General features: G+C 35.9%; 1 protein-coding gene across 1 annotated transcript; it reads right to left on the bottom strand.

Annotated features, from left to right (window-relative positions):
* Positions 1 to 120: 120 nt before the first annotated feature.
* LOC105230693 (bromodomain-containing protein DDB_G0278469) lies at positions 121 to 21,182 on the bottom strand. The gene is made up of 8 exons (XM_011211643.4): positions 21,027 to 21,182; positions 11,393 to 11,672; positions 2,386 to 3,150; positions 2,127 to 2,307; positions 1,681 to 1,823; positions 1,379 to 1,616; positions 912 to 1,308; positions 121 to 853 (listed from the first exon to the last, which is right to left on the bottom strand). The coding sequence occupies exons 2-8, from the start codon at positions 11,604 to 11,606 to the stop codon at positions 659 to 661; spliced, it is 2,133 nt and encodes a 710-aa protein (XP_011209945.2). The 5' UTR covers positions 11,607 to 11,672; positions 21,027 to 21,182; the 3' UTR covers positions 121 to 658.
* Positions 21,183 to 22,683: the final 1,501 nt, after the last annotated feature.

Genomic DNA, 22,683 nt, shown 5'->3' with positions numbered 1-22,683 from the left:
ACACTGGTATAGGCCCTTATTTGCAAGATAACCGATATTTGTTTTCATGTAACTCTCCACAGTTAAATTATTCAATTGAGACAGGCGACACGTGCACATACAATATGTATACAGATAAAATACATAACTAGCTATGTATATTTATAATTTTATAAGTATATATTTATAAGTTCAAATTACACATTTAACATTTATAATTTTACTTTAAATTATATTGTTATCCCAACCTCATATATACATATGCATATTTGATTTAAACATAATTAATTTTATTTTAATTAAAAAACAAGTACATACACCTAAAAATATTTGTTAATGTGTCTACATTCCACAATATATGTATATATTTGTTTATATTTATAGTCAAGTAAATTTGTTTAATGTATGCATGTTTGTATGCTACATGCTTATGTGTTTCTACACATGTACAAATGTTAATATGTACTTATAGTATGTATGTACGCAATCAAACCTTAAATTCAGTAGGTCCAACGACAAAATTCATAACAGGTATTACATTTGGTTTATCCAACTATATCATACTTCAAAATATATTTATATTTTTATAGTTCACACTAGTTGTATATGTATTTCGGATAGAGATGAATACATCATATTGATTTCACTTATATTTTTGAGAAGGTTTGCCGTTGATGATCTACAAACCAATCTCTCGCATGGCACTGCGTAAACATGAATTCTTCATACATTCTTTTGGCCCAAGTTGTTGGCTTAGAGTGCCACGCAATATCATCAATATAGAACGAGCCGCCACTTGACAATCATTGTTGTTGCCACAAATGGAATCGACCTCGGCCAAATAGTGATAATCACAAGCCATTTGCGAAGTTCCCTATAAAATAACGGTTAAGAATGTCAAATTTAAATATTTACTGTTTCTTAACACTTACACATAAATAACAGATCTGGTGTACTCCACAAATGGGCAAGAGGTTTTGATTGGTATCCCCACTTAGAAATTCAACACCACTACAACGTTCTGCCATTGCTTCAATTAAAGGACATTTATTTGAGCCTATTACGTAGTTTTTATTGCCCAAATATGCATCATTTAATGTCTCATAAAGTCCAGCACCGACATCCTTATCGTTATCGTCGTTATCACTAAAATTATTGGGTAACTCCGGATAACGTACATAACCATTAAATTTCTTCTTCAGTTTTCTTAAATTTTCCGAAAGACCACGATTTTTTAAGTCGGTCTTATCATTGGTAGAATAAGCTCGGCTGCTGTCTGCCATTGCTTTCGTGTTAATCTCCTTTGTTATGTCATTTTCCGAGGATAAACTGTTACAATAAAAATGTACATCCACACATTCGTTCAATTAATGTAGGCAAGTTTTTTATATGAATTTACCTATTAATTTCCATATCTTGTTCAGTCGCCTGTTCCTTCTTAATTGACAATCGTTTTTCTAATCCATTTTCAACACTATCGTCCGGTTCGATTACATTGCGCTGTAAATGATCATCAGTTTCAACATATTCCCTCAATTTTTCCAAAGCACGACGCATTTTCTCCAAACTGTATGCTGTAGCTAAACGTGAAAGCACATGATCCTTCAATCGCCTTATTTCATCAGGATTTGCTATACCTACAATAACAGAGAATTATATTGATTCATATAAAATGCGTATGTTGCCTTCCACCCAGCTAACCTTCATGTGCACCTGTATATTTTATGGTTTCATCGATGATGAAGTCTTCAATCGATTGTAACTTTCTATCCATATTTTTTATTTCTTTAATATTTAATTCTCGTTTTTTCTTTTCCTCTTCCTTTTTATCATCCTCCTCCTCACTAGAATACAGAGAAACACTTAACTCAAAACAATTGTGATTTTAAATTTTAGAAAATAGAAACGGAAGGAAAATAGGATAATGTTACAAGTTTACAAATATAAAGGTTTTCAATTGACCTGCGCTTTTAGGTTTCTTTTTTTCATGCATTTCTATTGTGGAATACGTAAGGCAGCAAACATAAACGGATTTCATATAAATACCATTATATAATATACATATTACTAAAGCTGTTTGGAGATTTAGTAATGTTTTGTTTCATGGATTTAAGAAAGTGGAAAAACTAAACATTATTTTTTCTTACTTTGGACCATTAGTAGATTTCTTTTTGCGATCTATCCCAAAATATGTTGACCAGTCTATGGACTTTTTACGTCTCAGATTACTAATGCGTGCTGATGGAAAAGGGTCATTTCGAAGAAATTTCTTTGGGATGTTTAAATCTCGCTTTTTCTTTCGGTTTTCTAGGTCTTCTTCTTCGAATTCTTTGATAAAGTTAATTTAGAGCATTTTAAAAGTTTCTTTATTATTAGGGTATCACTTTAAATTTGGAAAGATCTCACCTTCTTCGTCTTCCTCTTCACCTTCTTCCTCTTCTCGCTCTTCAGATTCAGTGCTTCCCTCATCCTCTTCATGACTCTCATGAGAACCATGACGATCGCTGCGTTTTCGGTGCTTATGTTCTTTTTGTGTATGGCCAACATGGGGGCTATCATGATCATTTTCAAAGCTGTGATGATGAATGCTGTGTTCGTCTAACAATACCGTTGCATTTTCTTGTTTAGACGGAATCTCCAATACCGTACCATTTCCAATAGTTGGCCCTTTAGGAGAATCATGGATAGAAGTTTTTGTTTGTTCATCAGTGGAACGTTTCTTTTTCTCGTCGCTTGTTGCAAACGAAGAAGACCCAAACAATTCGCTCAACTCTTTAGCCACCTTTTCATCAGTTTTTCCCAGATTCATATTTTCACCGTAAGACGTTTTAGTTGAACGTTTCGCGACTGGAAAGCGTTTCTTACGGTCTGAATAGGGTAACCATGGAAGTACAGGATATGAGCGTTTCTTTTGCATTAACATATAGTAGGGAGGAATTCGCATGCGTTTTTTTTCTTCGAGGCTATTGTCTTCAATATCATTCTCCTGCTGTTGATATTTCTCCCATAGATTACGCAATGCTTCTTTAAAGCGATCTTCGCGTTCCAGTTCCTGGGCATCTTCGATTTCACGTAAGAACTCTTTTGTTAATTCAGAACGTTCAGGAACTGTAATGCTTGCAGGAGTCTTTTGAATCTCACGTTCTCGAAATACCGAAGTGGGTTGAAAGTCTGAAATTGTTTAATACAGTCTTTAAATCTTCTTTCAATATACTACATATATACAAGGTTGTATGTATAGGATGATATGATAAATTTACTAGTCAATAATAATAATAGGGATAATACTAAATTGAAATATTTGAAACTCTGACTCATGTCCATTATTCTACTGCACAGTTTAAATTATTCAGGAACACTTTTTTTAGATAAATTTGCAAACATGCCAATAAAAAGATTTTATAATTTCTGAAAACATCTATTGTCCGACCAAACTTACCTATTCCTAACTTGTTTCGCATAGTTTTAAATTATTACTAAACTTAGAGATAGGTTCGTAGTCTGAAACATATCATTTTGTTACTTTATTTTTGTTCCTTATCGACAAAGCTTTCCGCAAAGTAAAACATAAAGATTTTAAATGAATGTAATAGAATAGGGTTTGTCCGGAAAGTAATAGGACTGAGTCGATTTAAAGAAATTATTCAACCAATCCTTACAATTCTTTAAAAACTTTCGAAATAGGCTCCTTTTGTGTCGATGCAGCGTTGCCAACGCGATTTCCAAGTATTGTAGGCGTTACGGAAGGCAATCTCTGGAATAAATATAGAAAATGAGCATCGTTTACACTTTGGATTTGCTCATTCATCAGTGACCTCTTACCGGCCTTCCAAAAAGGCCTGGTGCCACCGAAACACACTACTTCGCGCGTAAATATTTGTCCTGCCTCTCCAGGTGCTCGGAGACAACTATCCTGCGGCTCGTTCGTTAGCTGGGAACGCCCTCTACCGAATCCAGTCGGTGCGCGCACACTCCGAAGTACAGTTGCGGCGGAAAAAAACCAGTCCTTACTTTCCGCACAATATATGTATATTTTCCACGTAGTTCCTAGGTGGAACATAGGGCCTCAAATCCGCACAAACCCTGAATATATACTTTAAGGCCAACCACAGTAGCTTTATTGAATACATTTATTCTATTGTTGTTGGAGAAAGTCTGAAACCTCGGAAAATTCCTTCAGGTATTCATTTCATGCTATTGGCAAAAAATATATAAACTCGGGTCAATACTATCTCATATATGTACATTGATCCTGGCAGTTTACAAGAGTATGAAATGAATACCTGAAGGAATTTTCCGAGGTTTGATTCTTGCAAGTTGCATATGTAAATTTTCGTTAACACCCTTCCATACTTATTATAATTTCTCTTTGAAACATGCCCCAATCTGCATGCCCCAATTCTAAATTTTAGCAGATACTTATATTTTTCAAAGTGGAAGTTTGTTTGAAGGGAGATTAATCACTATCTCTGTGAATAGAGGAAGCTTCCCAACTAATTCTGGAGGAGAACTAGGGAGAGGATAGAGAAAGGTCGATTCTCGTTAGGGACGAATGGGTTGAAAAATGTGTGGGACCGCTATTGTTAAATAGGATTATATTGTGTTATTTGATTTTGGGGAACCTCAAAGTGGGTTTACTCATTGAAATCCCCTGACCACAAAACCGATGGGGATAGTTGGGAAAATAAATCGTTTAGATGAGTTTCGTTAAAAACTTGCTGTGATGTTATTTATTTGGAAAGGAACTGAAGCTGATCTTCGGGAGCTCCTCTCAAAAACGATATTATGCGGAGACCATTATATCTCTGAACAGGATGTTCTGAAATTAAAAAACCAAACAGATTTCGTGAAAGTAATGTGGAGTCATGTGTAGAAGTTCACGCAAGTGAGGAAAGTTCTCTGATCGCCATTCACTTGGGAGTGGCCAGAAACGATTCTTTTGCATATGACTCAAGCAGCTCACGACTTCCGGTCTTTGACCAAGTATCCTCTGGGTAGCCTAGGAACATCCGTTTGAAGGCGAGCTAACGTGAGAAGGAGAAACATCCTCTGCATAGGGTTGTGCGCTGGGTTTGGGACCCGCCACGTAAAAAAACACCCCCAATGAAAAGGAACAACAAGCCTCGGATGAGTGACCCCCCTTTTGATGACGGCCATGGCAAACGAAAGAAGGACTACGAATTGAGGGCATGCACCTGGAATGTCCGGTCCCTTAATTGGGAAGATGCCGCTGCCCAGCTGGTTGATGTCCTCGTGAAAATAAAGGCTGACATCACCGCCGTCCAAGAAATGCGATGGACGGGACAAGGACAGAGACAAGTAGGTCCTTGTGACATTTACTACAGTGGCCATATAAAGGAGCGCAAGTTTGGTGTTGGATTCGTGGTGGGAGAGAGACTCCGTCGCCGAGTACTATCATTCACTGCGGTGAATGAACGTCTAGCCACAATCCGCATCAAAGCGAGGTTCTTCAACATATCGCTGATTTGCGCCCACGCCCCGACGGAAGAGAAGGACGATGTGACCAAAGATGCCTTTTATGAGTGCTTGGAGCGCACTTATGAGAGATGCCCCCGCCACGATGTAAAAATCGTGCTTGGCGACTTTAACGCCAGGGTGGGCAAAGAAGGTATCTTTGGCACTACGGTCGGTAAATTCAGCCTCCACGACGAAACATCCCCAAATGGGTTGAGGCTGATCGACTTCGCCGGGGCCCGAAATATGGTTATCTGTAGTACTAGATTCCAGCATAAGAAGATACATCAAGCTACCTGGCTGTCTCCGGATCGAAAAACCACCAACCAGATCGATCATGTTGTGATAGACGGAAGACACGTCTCCAGTGTTTTAGATGTGCGTGCGCTCCGAGGTCCTAACATCGACTCGGACCACTATATTGCTGCAGCCAAAATTCGCACCCGCCTCTGTGCAGCAAAAAACGCACGCCAACAAACACAAGGAAGGTTCGACGTCGAGAAGCTGCAATCACAACAGACAGCCGAACGTTTTTCTACTCGGCTTGCACTCCTGCTCTCTGAGAGCACTCATCAACAATTCGGTATAAGGGAACTGTGGGACGGCATTTCAAACTCCTTACGTACAGCTGCAACCGAAACCATTGGTTTTCGGAAAGTGCAAAAGAACAGCTGGTACGACGAGGAGTGCCGTGTCGCAGCGGAGAGAAAACAGGCTGCCTACCTCGCAACGTTACGATCGACCACAACACGTGCGGGATGGGATAGATACCGAGAGTTGAAGAGGGAAGCGAGACGCATTTGCAGACAGAAGAAGAAAGAGGCCGAAATGCGTGAGTACGAACAGCTCGATAAGCTGGCCAACAGGGGTAATGCTCGAAAATTCTACGAAAAGATGCGGCGGCTTACAGAAGGTTTCAAGACCGGAGCATACTCTTGTAGAACCCCCAAAGGTGATCTAGTTACCGATGCCCAGAGCATACTTAAATTATGGAGGGAACACTTCTCCAGCCTGCTGAATGGCAGTGAAAGCACAACACCGGGAGAAGGCGAACCCGATTCCCCAATCGATGACGATGGAGCAGACGTTCCATTACCCGACCATGAAGAAGTTCGAATAGCAATCACCCGCCTGAAGAACAACAAAGCGGCAGGGGCCGATGGATTGCCGGCCGAGCTATTCAAACACGGCGGCGAAGAACTGATAAGGAGCATGCATCAGCTTCTTTATAAAATATGGTCGGACGAAAGCATGCCCAACGATTGGAATTTAAGTGTGCTATGCCCAATCCATAAAAAAGGAGACCCCACAATCTGCGCCAACTACCGTGGGATTAGCCTCCTCAACATCGCATATAAGGTTATATCGAGCATACTGTGTGAAAGTTTAAAGCCCACCGTCAACAAACTGATTGGACCTTATCAGTGTGGCTTTAGACCTGGCAAATCAACAACCGACCAGATATTCACCATGCGCCAAATCTTGGAAAAGACCCGTGAAAGGAGAATCGACACACACCACCTCTTCGTCGATTTCAAAGCTGCTTTCGACAGCACGAAAAGAAGCTGCCTTTATGCCACGATGTCTGAATTTGGTACCCCCGCAAAACTAATACGGCTGTGTAAGCTGACGTTGAGCAACACTAAAAGCTCTGTCTGAATCGAGAAGGACCTCTCCGAGCCGTTCGATACCAAATGAGGTTTCAGACAAGGCGATTCCCTATCGTGCGACTTCTTCAACCTGCTTCTGGAGAAAATAGTTCGAGTTGCACAACTAAATAGAGAAGGTACCATCTTCTATAAGAGTGTCCAGCTGCTTGCGTTGCCGATGATATTGATATCATCGGCTTCAACACCCGCGCCGTTAGTTAGTTCTGCTTTCTCCAGACTGGACAAGGAAGCAAAACAAATGGGTCTGGCAGTGAACGAGGGCAAGACGAAATATCTCCGGTCATCAAACAAACAGTCGTCGCACTCGCGACTTGGCACTCACGTCACTGTTGACAGTCATAACTTTGAAGTCGTAGATAATTTCGTCTATCTTGGAACCAGCGTAAACACCACCAACAATGTCAGCCTAGAAATCCAACGCAGGATAACTCTTGCCAACAGGTGCTACTTCGGACTGAGTAGGCAATTGAGAAGCAAAGTCCTCTCTCGACAGACAAAAACCAAACTCTATAAGTCTCTCATAATTCCCGTCCTGCTATATGGTGCAGAGGCTTGGACGATGACAACAGCGGATGAGTCGACGTTGCGAGTTTTCGAGAGAAAAATTCTGCGAAAGATTTATGGTCCTTTGCGCGTTGGCCACGGCGAATATCGCATTCGATGGAACGATGAGCTGTACGAGATATACGACGACATTGACATAGTTCAGCGAATTAAAAGACAGCGGCTACGCTGGCTAGGTCATGTTGTCCGGATGGATGAAAGCACTCCAGCTCTGAAAGTATTCGACGCAGTACCCGCCGGGGGAAGCAGAGGAAGAGGAAGACCTCCACTCCGTTGGAAGGACCAAGTGGAGAAGGACCTGGCTTCGCTTGGAATATCCAATTGGCGCCACGTAGCGAAAAGAAGAAACGACTGGCGCGCGGTTGTTAACTCGGCTATAATCGCGTAAGCGGTGTCTACGCCAATTAAGAAGAAGAATGTTAAATCTAGTCATGAATCGAAAGAATAAGCAAGATAAATTTTTTTGACAACATAGTGGATATTAAAAAAAAATTATATTTTTGACCAAAATTAATCTTCTTGTATTTGAGCAGTTCGTGTTAAAATTTGAGACTAATTAGTTCAGCCGTTTTCGAGTAATGTTGGTCCCCGACTTTGAAATCACCATTTTGAGAAAAATGCGCTTAAAGTTTGGAATGCACTTCCAAGCACTCTTAAACGCCTTTTCAAATTTGTATTCTTAACTATTTATATGATTTTTTTAATATTCTAACTGTATATAACCCTTTAAGATGATGCATTTCACTTGTCTTTCGTATGGATTACATAGCCTAACAGAGTTTGTGCGGCTACAGTTTTCTACTGTTAACTGTTTGTTTGTTTGCTTTTATAGCCTTACAAATGTTATTGTAAGACTCGTAACCCGAGGCAATAGAAATAAAAAATCTGTCCGCGTTCTTGAAGAAGTACGAGCGTTGATTTCTAGTTTCGAAAATAAAGTTATTTTGAAAAGCTGAATGACATTTTTGGAAGAAATAAGGGATATAAACCCCTTAAGGAAATAAATGATATTTTGCAACAAGGTATAGAAGACTCAAATTAATACGCGAAAAAGTTTCTCCAACGGAACTAACGCTTTTTTCATACATCCCTTGTCATCTGAAAATGTCGAATAAAGTCTTTTGTATTTGACAAATATTTTAATGATTTATTGTAGTCGAAATAACCTTCAAGAAGAACAATAAATTTGAGTATACATTGTAAAATAAAATGTCCATGCGACTTATGTTTAGATATAATAAAAAAGAGTTAAAACGCAGTTTAAATACATATTTGAAGATTACGTTTCTTGTTTGCATATTTTTGCGTTTTTGGTCATATTTTAAGCGTTTGTTTTAACATTTTTAGTTCTCTGCTCATTAAAGAGCAAAATCTAAAATTTGTATTCAAGAAACACATATCCCACATGCTACTCCCAGCAATAACATTTACTTTCCTAAGTAATATAGCGGTTATTTTTCAAACTTAAATAACAGTCAAACCATTAAGCAGGCGTTTGAATTTTAATAAAACAAATTTATACCAAATGAAATTATAGATTTTAATTCCTATCAACAATAGATCTTAAAATCCAATGACACAACACCTTGAAAGCTGAGCTTATTTACTATTTCCTCCTCTAATAATTGTTTCGAAATAGAGCAAATATAATGTTAAGAGTTTAGTGTAAGGTGGCTGATATGGAACATACATATGTATGTCGTGAATCTTTTCGATCTTCTTAACAAGAAGAAGCAATTTTCCATCTGGAAGGTGGTGTAGACGTAATTGGTAATTTGCTGAATTACACTATAAATGACAGTTCAGCCAATAATTTGCAAGAATCTTATTCTATTGAAAATTTTGATTATATTTAGAGGAGGAATAGCATCTTCAAATAGCGAAATATGTACATATGTAGGGTACTCTCAACTTATCATAAAGCATCGTAAAATCATAAATTTTTACACTAGTCTTAATTATTTAAAAAAAAATTGTTATTATACTATTACATACAAAATTGAGTTTGCGCAATTAAAATTCTCAACGAAATGTTTTCGGTTCGTTATAACTTATAACTTTATGAGCCTATTTGAAACCCTCAACGATGTCCAATTACGTTAAAAATAAGAAAATTCAGCACTAAGTTCGTAAGATTGTTGAATATAACTGGTATCGGCAAAAATGTATGCAGTTGAAATATATGGCGTCGGAAATCAGCGATAAGTTGTAATCAGTTCGATAGTAAAAAGGGTATTCTGTAGGCAGATTGTGGCAATCAAAAGCATTGCAGGCAACGTACACACTGAATGTCTTTACATTATCATACTTATGGTTTTAAAACAGCAGGACTGACGGAAGTTAGTAAAGCTGCCAGGGCTTACTGCTTATTTGACAGATATATTCGTAGTAAAGTCTACTGGAAGGACGGAATTATTTTATTTAAACTAAGAGTTGCAAAAAGTCAAAATGTATATTTGTAAAGTTTTGCTTGCTAAATTAAACTATCTGTTTTAAAATATAATGAGATGTAGCCATGGTAAATATTTATTCGGAATATCACTTAGAAATGGCGGTGGTAAACTGATTATCTATCATTTGCAATAATCAATATGGAAGCTTTTCTATACCCTAGTTTTTATGTATTTAAAAACTTATATTTCATTATATATATTAACTTATTTTGGAAAATAAATACATATGATACACCCCATACTCTGAATAAAAAAGAGCTAAAGAAGCCCAAATTCATAAGCCGCGATGGAATATATGAACATATATTCAACGGGATAAACAAATTTTTATCAAGGTATTCAAAAAGAGATACATGAGACGTTTGTAGCTAAATTGTGGATATAAAATTTCTTATTCTAAAAATATTATGTACATATGTATAAATAAATAAAAGGAGATATAGTAGGGTTTACTATCTTTAATAGAATAAGTACATATAGTATTTATATACACCCTACTCTTTTTTTACACGGTTTCTTTTTACACGGATTTGAAGTTACACGGTTGAAAAAAAAATTTATAAAAAATGTTTAATCTAGTACGGTTTTAAAATCACTGTCTTGTAACTATGTTTGTTTTACCACACCATTGCTGGAATAAACACACATATGTAGTAGTTATTGGGAAGTCCCTTTATTCGATAACTCTTACCTACACATTTTGTTCGCACGATATTTACATTGCTGAAATGGATATCTCCAGCGATGATACCGACTTTAGTCCAGTTCGTCGCAAACAATTGCGATTGTTATCAAGTAGGGACGAATTATTATCTACCTACTTATGTAAATAATTTTCTTTATTTCTATTCTAATTTTTCCGTTCTTAATTCGGGGTTAACAGAACATTTCTTTTGTTTTTTGCTTAATCTACCAATTTTTCACCAGTATGAATTATGTATTTTAAGTTTCAGTGCTCCATAAAATGCCATATGAACATACAATTTGTATGCATATCTGAAATATTTTACTTTTCGACATTTTTTACACGGTTTTTCGAAGTATATATATGTAGTTCTTTATCTCATATTACACGGTTTTCAGATGACATAGAACGTATCCCCCATTTTTCTATAGGAAACACCTCTTTTTTACACTGTTTTTTTTTACACGGATTTCTGAGGAACGTATCTACCGGGTAAAAAAAGAGTTGGGTGTATATTATATTATTTTTTTTATTTTACTATTTATTTTGTAAAAGCGTTTATTTACCATCGTTCCAATAATCTTGCTCGGCACCAGTGTTGAAAGCACCATTAAAGTAGTATTGTTGTGAAGGTGGTGCATTTAATGGATATTTTCCGACATCCCGATGATGTAACTCGTCCACAGCTCCCTGTAGGGAATAAGGTGACCGCTGAACCAATGAAGCACTTGCCACACAAAATAGTTGTATTAAAATAATAAAATAATTAGCAACATTCATTCTGAATGCAATTATTTGCTTAATTCGATACTTCTTTCTGAAAGCTATGAAAGCCTCTTTGAATACCTGCAATTAGATATGACAAATGTGTATAATGTTTATGTTATTACTTTAAAAAAAAAATATTAATAGTTAAATAATTAATAGTAAATAAAACACCCTAGTATTTATGTATATGTTTTATATATGAATTTGGAAATTCTGTTTGGCACAAGTAGAAATGTTTTTGATGCAAGTTAAAAAACAATTTTATTCAAGAATTAAGATTATAAAAGCTTCGGTAACAAATTATTTATAACGTTATATAAATAGGAAGTTAAATATGGAACACTGTAGCTTGTTCAGCCTGAATGTTTCATTTAAACTGAAGTGCAAAGATATCACTATATCGGATATATTGGGGTTAAGATAAGGTAAGACCTTCCTCCTAATTTCATTAACTTTTAATATTACTCAAATGTTCCCGAGATCATGTTTCCATAAGGGCTAAAATTTCAAGGAATTTTTTTAGGATATTTCCAAGGAAATTTCGAGACGGTAACAAATTATTTATAACGTTATAGAAATAAGAACGCTGCTGCTTGTTCAATCTGAATGTTTCATTTAAACTGAAGTGCAAAGATAACACTATATCGAGTATATTGGAGTAAGGATAAGGTAAGACCTTCCTCCTAATTTCATTAACTTTTAACATTACCTAAATGTACCCGAGATCATGTTTCCATAGTCCGACTTCCCCATTTTCACAATGTAACATAAGAATACCTTAACAAATATGCAGCAAATTTAGGAATATCGGTCGAGAAGTCACTGACATATAAAATTTTACCTAATGGTAGGCGGAGTCACGCCCATTGTCTAATTTTTATACCGATTTCTATGAAGCCTCAAGTACAATCTTAGAAATTTATTGCCTCTTACCTAAAGTTATCACACTTATAGCAGTTTTCCACATAAACTTTGTATGATTATCATCCGATTTCACCTATTATCACACTCTCTGGGAAAGAGCCGGTATGAAGAAATAATACACTGAATATGGTACATTAAGTTTGTCACGAAGTTTGTAACACTCTGAAGAAAGCTTTGGAGACCCTGTAAAGTACATACATAAATGACCGTTGTAACGAGCTGAATCGATTTAGCCATGTCCGTCTATATACCCTTGAACTTTTCTCCCCAGGAAGCTGGACGATATTAGACCACTATAGCACAAAGCTGTGATCCACTAAATCAAATTCTTGTTTGGAAAACTTTGATATTAGACAAGACAACTTCCCGAAATTCGGTAAAGTTTATTATTCAAGTCACCGTTACAATCTACAATCAGATCGGACTACTATAGCATATCACAAAAGCAATATAATTATTTATTTATTTATTTATTTTAATATGACTTGTAAATAAATTGTAAATAAGGAAACTGGCTGCTTAGGCCTTCGTTACATATCAATTTACTTAGAGGAGGTAGATGTTTTCTTATATGTATTTTCGTAGTCCAGTGTTGCTATAGCGGTATGCAAATCAATATTTTGCGATGTGTCATTGTAACAGTTTATTAGGTGTTGCATGGTCAGGCTATCATTACAGTTCATGTGGTGGCGATTCTTTTGAAAGCAAATATCCATGCGTTAGTTTTGTATGGCCGAGTTTAAGTCTCATCAAAACAAGTTGCTGGTGTTTTGTCTTAAAATTCGATTTGCTGCCATGTTGTTGAGATAATTGATGCATAGTTTTATATAAGTATGCATATGTTTATTATACCCTTTTTTACTATAAGTTATAGTTTCGGTGCAACCTCAATAATATCTCTTCAGAAAATATGAGAGGCATAAGATACAGCGATTGTCCGGAAAGTAATAGGACTCGTTTTCTTCCGCCGCGACTGTACTTCGGAGCGTGCGCGCACCGACTGGATTCGTTGGAGGGCATTCCTAGCCAACGAACGAGTGGGTGGTCAGTTGTCTCCGAGCACCCGGAGAGTCAGGGCAAACATTTTTGCGCGATGTTTCTGTGGTGCAATCGGAAAATGCAGCGTTTGTTAAATTCTGTGTGAAACTCGGTAAAGCTGCGACAGAGACGTTTAATATGATCAAGCAGGCTTACTCAGATGTTGCTTTAGCAAGAAGTGATGTGTTTCGAGAGAACCAGGCCTATTTGGAGGGCCGGGAAGAGATCTCTGAAGAAGACTTGCTCGGAGAACTGCGACAAGCATTTTGAGACGACAGAGCGGATCCAAGCAGTTTGCACCTCGGCTCTCAAGGCTATTCCGGAGAATGCCTTCCGCGACGCCTTTAATGCTTGGAAATCGCGCTAGCAGCGCTACATCGACGCAGAAGAAGCCTATTTTGAAAGTTTTTAAAGAATTGTAACGATTGGTTCAATAAATTTTTTTAAATCGACTCAGTCCTATTACTTTCCGGGCAAACCCTGTATGAATATAAAAATAATTTATTTCACTAAGAGAGTTTTTAATACTTTCAATAAAAAGTACCAATATCTTATATATAAAAATGAATCGCAAAATGTGTTAATAAGCGCATAACTCAAAAACGCCTTGACCAATTTTTCCAATTCTTTTTTTTAAATGTTCGTTGGGGCTCAAGGATGGTTTTTACGGCAAGAAAAATCCAAATAATTGCCGGAAAACAGCCCTTTTCTTTTTCCCATACAAACGAATGATTGTTTGTTTATTAGTAACGCTAAGGGAACGACTGAACCAATCTTGATGAAATTTTCAGAGAATGTTCTGTGTGGATCGGGGAACGTTTAAAAATAAAAAAACCTGTATGCTTTTCGTGAGGGAAAGTCGGAAAATTGGACGATTCCAAAAAGTTAATTTTTTCCATAAAATTTTGTTTTTTTCAATTTTTTTTGTTTTGTTTTTCAATTATTTAAATCGTTCAAATTTGTCGTTTGCTTCAAAAATTTTTTAAAATTATTCAGTGAAAATGTTATGTGTGTTGCACACAAAGTGATCAATTACAGATTGAAATTTGTAATATCGGTCGGCGTTTTTTTTTGGCATCAACATACATTAGCAGCGCAAGGCACTTGACCGAGTACTCCCAAGATGCGATGACATGTGTACGTGCGGTATTATGGATCAGCAAGCAATCGTCACGATGTCACATCAAGACTTCAACAGCTTCGATGGACGTACATATACATATATGGTGCTATTAGATGCTAGATGTACTCTGTTGAGTGGCAAAAGTGAGGTTTGCCCCACGCATACAGTGGCGGACAAAAGTCTACATACACCCCCTGTTTTCTTCGATGTGAGAGTACAAAAACTTTTTAGAAAAATGTGTTGATACAGTTTTATTCTAATCTTCTTTCTAATAACAACAAACTTAAAAAATCCGTTAATTAATATAAAACTACAAATTTATGGAATAAAAACTCAAATATTGTGTTGACAAAAGTCTACATACAGTACAAAAATATCTTAGTTTAGTGCGAAAAACTTTACAAAATGCTCGTTATTAAGACGTTTTAGTATTTAGTTGGGTCCCCATTGGCATCTATAACTGCTTGAAGATGCAGTGGCATTGATTCTGCTAAATTTGTCAACGCTGCAGATGTAATGCTGTTCCAAGGTCCCAATATGCGCTCTTAGAGTATAGCAGAGCTAGAAACTTGGTGCTTTCTAATTCTACGCTCCAAAATCTCGCAGACATGTTCAATAATATTCATATTTGGACTTTGAGGTGGTGTATTTAATTGTCTTGGAGTATAATAAAGCAACCAGTCCTTAACAATTTGCGCCGCATGCATCGGATCGTTATCTTGTTGAAATATCCAACTGGAACCGAGCCCTAAATTATCCACCAAAGGCTTCAAATTATGTTCCAACAGAGACTTATACTTATAACCGTCCATTTCACCTTCAATAAAGTCCGAATTTCTAACTCCAGAGGCCGCAACAGCTCCCCAAACCATTACGCTGCCGCCACCGAGCTTCACAATTGATACTACGTTTTTCGGTTCAAGCGTGGCGTTAGTTTTCCTTCAAATTTTAGCCCTTTCATCACTACCAAAAAGGGTGAATTTAGAATCATCTGTAAATGAAACTTTTTTCCAAAAATCCATTTCCTTTTCTTTGTGTTTTTTGGCGAACTTTAAACGAAGTTTCCGGTTTTTTCATAAATAAAAGGTTTCTTCCGTGGTGTTCTACTGTGGAATCCGTTATCGTTTAGAGTTTTTTTTTATTGTTCTTGGTTGGATACTCATTTGTGACGTACTTACTATGCGTTCGGCTATATTTGGAGCATTTACTTTTGGATTTTGGTCTACTTCGTTGAGAATCAGGCCGACGTCTCTACGAGATTGTTTTTTTGGGCGTCCACTGCGCGGTTTATTTTCGTTGGAACCATTATTTTTAAAGTTTTTTAGAATTGTCTGTACTGTTGCTCGACTCAACTTCAAAATTTTAGAAATTTCACCATATGATTTTTTTCTTTTCTTTCTTTTATCACCAAATTTCTTACATCAATTGATATTTCATTTCGCGTAGCCATTATAGCTATTGAAATGTTTAAACCACAACTAAATTCAATAAATATCAAACAATAAACATATTGAAATAAAAGAAAAAGGCTAACGTTACCTTACTGTTAATATTACAATGTACAAAGTATGGGATTTATACTGTATGTAGACTTTTGTCAAAGCAATTTTTGAGTTTTTCATCCATAAATTTGTTGTTTTATGTTAAATAATGGATTTTTTTAGTTAATTGTTATTATAATAAATATTAGAATAAAACTGCATACATACATTTTTCTAATCACTTTTTGTACTCTCATCTCAATGGAAATAGGGGGTGTATGTAGCCTTGTGTCCGCCACTGTACATTACTTTTTGGATGGTGGTTACACCAGATCAAATTGATGAAATCATTTCTGCTGAAATTCCTGATGCAGAGAAAGATCCAGTATTATACGAAGTGATGAAAACCATTAGGTTCATGGGCCTTGCGGATACCACAATCCCACTTCGATTTGTATGTCTCACAATAAATGCACCAAACACTATCCACGTGCTTTTCTTTCAGAAACACAAACTAGAAAAGATGGATATCCACTTTATCGGCGTTGCTCACTAGACGACAATGGCAGAACATTCAGCTTTCAACTTAGAAGAGTGAATATCGAAGTATTTTATTGTCTAATTCATATTCAAAGCGCATATCAATGTTGAGTATTGCAGTTTGGTGTAATCAATAAAATACGTTTGTAAGTACGTTACCAAAGGAAGCAACATGGCGGTTATTGGTCTTGAACGATACGGCACTAAAGCGCTTAGTAGCGCTTTCCGACTGTTGTGCGTCTCGCAGTTAATTTGGAGAATGGCCAAAGAGTGTATTTCAACCCAGGGAATACAGTACAGCCAATGGATACACCGCCAGCAACAAAATTAACATTTACGAGTTTTTGCTCAACTTTCGTCAGTGATCCTTTTGCGAGGAGATTCGGAAAAACCTCGATATTATGCATGGAATGCATCGTTGAAGAAATAATTACGCAGAAAGCAAGGCTAACCAGTAAATGGACATCCAGGTGTGTTATCAACTAATGCATTAAGATGAATTTACACAATCCACCCGAAAAACGACGATTGTTTCTACCTTCGGTTGCTATTGATAAATGTACGCGGTTCAACTTCATTTGAGTCATTGCGTACTGTGAATGATGCGGTGTGTGCAACTTTTTGAGAAGTAAGCCAGCAATTGCAATTGCTGGAAAATGATAATCACTAGAATGCAAATGAAGTTCGCACACTTTTCACGATAATCATTTAGACATATCAGCCTTCAAATCCGCGTCTATTATGGGATACGAACAAAAATGACATTGCCGAAGACATTTTACATCTAAAAATTGAATATGGGTTTGATATCAATTCCATCTGCCGTTTATTGATTCACGAAAGATGAACTCATCAAGAATGTTTATCCGAACATTGGCCAAATTATCATAACTACGATTCCTTGAATGCACGTGCAATGATAGCTGCCCAGAATACCGATGTTGATGACTTAAACTGGAAGATTCAAAGTCAAATTCCGGGAGAATTGTTTGGTATGCCAACGCATTATTTGCATCTCAAAGTTAGATCTGTCGTTATTATGCTGCGCAATCTACAAGCGCCGAAACTGTGTAATGGAACCCGCCTGATTGTGACGCAGCTATCGAATACAAGGGGGCAGAATGCTTGATTCTACGAATTTGTTTGAGTTCTCACGATTTGCCATTTCAGTTCAAACGAATTCCGTTTCCAGTAAAAATAGCATTTGAGATGACAATCATCAGGACACAAGGATAGTCGCTAGAAGTGTATGGCATAAATTTTGAGCTGCTATGTTTTATGCACGGCCAAAAATACGTGGCGTGCTCACGAGTTGGAAAACTATCTTCTCTGTACATTTACGCACCGGAACAGAAACCAAAAAATGTTGTTTATCAAGCTGCGTTGCATTGAAAATAAAAGAAATGATAAATTTAACTTTCTTTTCATTTCAAAACACATATGTAATTTCTCGCAGAAAAACGGCTGCGGGATCAGCTAGTTATATTAATAAAAATTGGTATGAATACTTAGGTATATTACTGTTGATTGCCGCATTGATCTATTCAATATGTTATTATATGGTACACGCGCTAAGTTACCACCAGCCATCACGTTTGACGTTACTTCGGAATCTCACTAATTAAATTCCTTTGAATTCTTTATGGGAAATGTACATACGTACGTGCAAGTATGGTTTGTGCATAGTTTACATTGTTGTATATACATACATACATACGTAGGCATATGTTATTTATGTTTATTGGCATTAAATAGAAGGGAATTCCACAAATTTTAACAAAAGTTAAAATATCTACCTAATCATAACTTAACTTTTGGTGCCGACTTTTGAAGAAGAACATTTTCTATACTTAATATTTATTAATTGGCGAAACTGTGAATGAATTAAATAAAATTTGTTTTTCTAGTTTCTTTTTTTCATGTTCAAAATATTTACATATGTATATTACAATCAACCTTAGGTTAAGGTCAACCAGAGAATTAGAAATCATAACATACATATGTACATATGTAAGTGATATGAAGTTATATCTGTGAAGCGTGGTTGTAGTCCGATTTCATTCAAATTTAATCACAACACATTATTCACCGAATTTGGTTCCTGGCATACACACGCGTATGTAAGTTTGCACTTACAGGTGCACTAAATACCATCTTTGCTATAAAATTTAAGACTTCTGACGTATTTTTAGTGAGTTTTCGCGGTTTTAGTAGTATTCAATATTATCTTTTTATGGGGCTCAGTTAAGCAAATGTTTAAATAAATTTAAACCACACACGCCCTTCCATACTTTCATTCCCTGTACCAAATACATTTTTCTGTCTTAATTTGGAGTTTAGTTAAACTGCTTTATAGTTTTCGATTAACAGATTCTCGTAGGCTTTACAATGGTATGCTCATCTGCAGACCAACGTTCTTATAGTGCCAAGGGTATCTTCATTTTTACTTAAGTTAACGCGTGCACGTATGGACAGTCCCAAAATTGAAATCGCTTCGTCGTCCTGATCAATTGGTATATATCTATGTACGTTTAATAATATTATTGTCACGATTAATTTTAGGTCAACAAGTGAAATGCTCTTCATGCGTATGTATGTATGTATGTATTTTAATGGCAAATGCTACGACAATATTTGTTTGGGTATCCTATGTTTTAATGAAGGAGTAAGGTATATTTGTTTTTTTTTTTTTATTTTATATTAATGTACAATATCTTAAGATTATTCTGTGAAAATTTGACAGCAATTAAAGCAAAATTGACGGAGATATACACTTTTAAGTGTTCAAAAATTGGAATTTCCAAAAAACCCTTACAGCGTTACCGCGTAAAATATGTACAAAAATAGTGTTTAAAATTTCAAAAGAATCGGTGCAGTAGTTTTGAAGTTATGAGGGCCACCGCAATTCAACTTTTTTTCGAGACCCGTCCGGACAATTGCTGCCATTGCCGTATTTTTTAATATTTCTTTGTAAAAAATTGATAAGACATACGAATGTCAATATTCAATCTACCATTGGTTGGATATATAAATTGTAACTGTGTCGTCAGGAAAAAAATCACAAAAACATGGCTTTTTTCGTATGATTTGACCTTACCCCCCCTTAAACAAATAAAAACATAAATGAAACTTTTAAGTAAGTCTATGTATTCATATGTACACACGCAAATCTATAGAAATATAACTTTTCTTATTACACTCCTGCAACTTGTTGCTATAGAGTACGTATATATAGATTCGTTCACCTCACAGTTGTATCTATTACCTAAAACTAAGCTAGATACCTATAGGGTTATATCTGTGTATATAAATTATCAGGATGACGAGAAAAGTCCAAATCCGGGTGACTGTCTGTCTATCCGTCCGTCCGTCCATCCATGCAAGCTCTAACTTGAGTAAAAGCTAACATATCTTGATGAAAATTGGTATGTGTGTTTCTTGGTACAAAAAAATTACGACTTCATAGATGAGCGTAATCGAACCACTGTCACGCCTACAAAACGCCATTAACGGAATACCTATAAAGTGCCATCACTAAGCACTAAATTAATATATTAAACTGTAATTCCGCACAGAGGATCGAATTAGCAAGGGGCACCTGTGGGCAAACATTTTTGAAAAAGTTTTTCTAATAAGTTTAATGTACTTACATACATAACCCAATGTTTAATGTTTTAAGGTGTTTCCCTGGTCTTGATTCCTACAAGTTGCGAAAATATGAAATGGTTGCACCCGAACTTAGCCCTGCTTTACTTGTTAATATAAACAAAAATGGTATAGAGGAAGTGTTTGTACACTCCACACATATTGCACTTTTTTCTTGTACGTTTCATGAATATGTATATGTACATATGCACTTACATACATTCTTACATATGTAAGTGAATATACATAATTGCAAAATTGAAGATCTTTATATTTTAGACAAACTCTTTTTACTATTAACCGGAAAACGTTACAAACAAACTATGTACATATACATATGCGCATATGTATATGTTTCTATACACTTTTTTTATTAGACATAGGCAATTTGTATCCAAAGTGTATTATACACACACATACGTATATTGTGTGTATTACTCAAACTTTGTTAAACGTTTTGTATGAGTATAATATGTAAATATAATATTATAGACCTCTCTCAAACCTACACTCGTTAAACGGATATACAAATTATAACATTTGATTGATTTCTTAATATTTCGATTTATGTGATATAAAATACTTCGCAAAAATATTAATCAGCGTGTTTCATGATGAAAAGCATTTCGCAAATGTTGCACTTTTAATAAGGCAAAAAATATTACTCAATAATTTACTCACCCAATATAAACAATATCCTGCAAATTGTATCACTTTTTTCTTTATTTTTTTTCACCTTTATGAGAAATGGGAGTATACGTCAGCAGTCACAATTAGTCAATATCCTTACTGTTCACATTCTATAGTGGTATTCGTCTTCGTAGATACCGCATTTTATAGCTAGTACAAGTATAATTAAACATACATATGTACACATTCATACATATGTATTCACTTATAATTCGCGTCGTACAGAGCCCTCGTGAAAGCTCAATCACTCGTTAGTGCTTTCGATTCATTATTACGGCGCTTTTGTATATCGACTATCAGCTGTTCTTTTTTATTTTGATTCTTTTTCCATACCAATCATTGTAAAAAATTTACACATACATATAAGGTCTAATCAAAAGTAAGTATACTAATCCCGTATATCAAATTAATTCCTTTGTTTAACAGATGTTTTGGTGGATTATCCTACAAAAAATGTCGAGATTTTGGGAGGGTTATAAAAGATTTGTTCCACAACTGCGAGTAGCTGCTAGCTATCATTCTGCTAATAGAAACTTCACCAGCAGAAATCAAGAGCTCTCCCTGCTTCTTACGATTTCAACTTGTGCTCCCTTTTGGGCTAAGAGACGCTTTTCCAGCAGAAATTTTACTAGTACAAACTAGTAATATTAGCAGTTAAGAAACGAACCTAATACTAGCTACTCCAACGCTTTTTCTGGTTAAGGAATGATTGGGAGGAAATTGAATATATAAATTATGATAGTAAAGTTGCATGAATCCGACTACTTTTGTATTTTGCCAAGATTTGATGTACGTATGTTGACATTCCACTTGAGTTTAATGAATATATTTTTTTTAAAGTAAAGATATTTTTATCTTCTCATAATTAAGGAATAGAAAAGGAACAAAAATTTTGCGAAATTACAAAATATCACACGTACTTCCCATTGAATGGTCATAATATCATCTTCACAATTTTAAATAACCTAAAAATTATCGGCGATCTTCGCAACACCAGAACAACAGAAAGATGGGTTACCTTGCTCACCGAAGTGTTTTTCAGTTTGAGTTTGAGTTATACATTGCCCAAATAGCCAACCAGATAGAGAGACCAACTAAGATAGAATGCTTATAATGCAACAAGTTAATAACATTGCTTGAGAACTAATAAATTCTCCTGTGAAACGCTTATATAAACATGTACTACATATTAAATACGTATACACTGTATACTATACAGGTATACCTGCAATTTTTTTACAAGTGTGTATGTACATATACATATTTACCATCTAAAATCTTGAAGTTTTTGTCACTTCCTTTGTCGTTGTGCGTTTGTATGTATGTATGTATGTGAAAACTGAGACGAACAATTTCCAAACGAGCAAAAGCTCACACGTAGAAATCATTCCGTATATTTTATAGTTTCCCGAAAGCTATGCGTCTGTCCTGCGCAATTGCCGTGCGACGTCTTTTATTGTTGTATGTACATACTCATGTGTATATAACATGCGAAATTATGTGTAGACACATACGAGTATTCGTATTTTTAGAGTAAGAGAATGGCTTCTTACTCAATCATTTCAGAGACACCTGTTACGTGCAAATTTTTGCTATCAGAAACTTGTAATCATTTAATTTTGATAATTAATTTGTTATTTTTGAGGTT

This window comes from Bactrocera dorsalis, chromosome 3, assembly GCF_023373825.1.
Source record: "Bactrocera dorsalis isolate Fly_Bdor chromosome 3, ASM2337382v1, whole genome shotgun sequence".
Classification (NCBI taxonomy): Eukaryota; Metazoa; Arthropoda; class Insecta; order Diptera; family Tephritidae; genus Bactrocera; species Bactrocera dorsalis.
This window is presented reverse-complemented; position numbering and strand designations above follow the sequence as displayed.

Excerpts from the sequence above, each read along its gene's own strand:
- LOC105230693 (XM_011211643.4), bottom strand. The coding sequence starts at position 11,606 with ATGAATGTTGCTAATTATTTTATTATTTTAATACAACTATTTTGTGTG. Across the intron at positions 1,309-1,378 it reads CAAGATATGGAAATTAATAG|TTTATCCTCGGAAAATGACA; the intron begins GTAAATTCATAT and ends TTATTGTAACAG. Across the intron at positions 854-911 it reads ACCAGATCTGTTATTTATGT|GGAACTTCGCAAATGGCTTG; the intron begins GTAAGTGTTAAG and ends GTTATTTTATAG.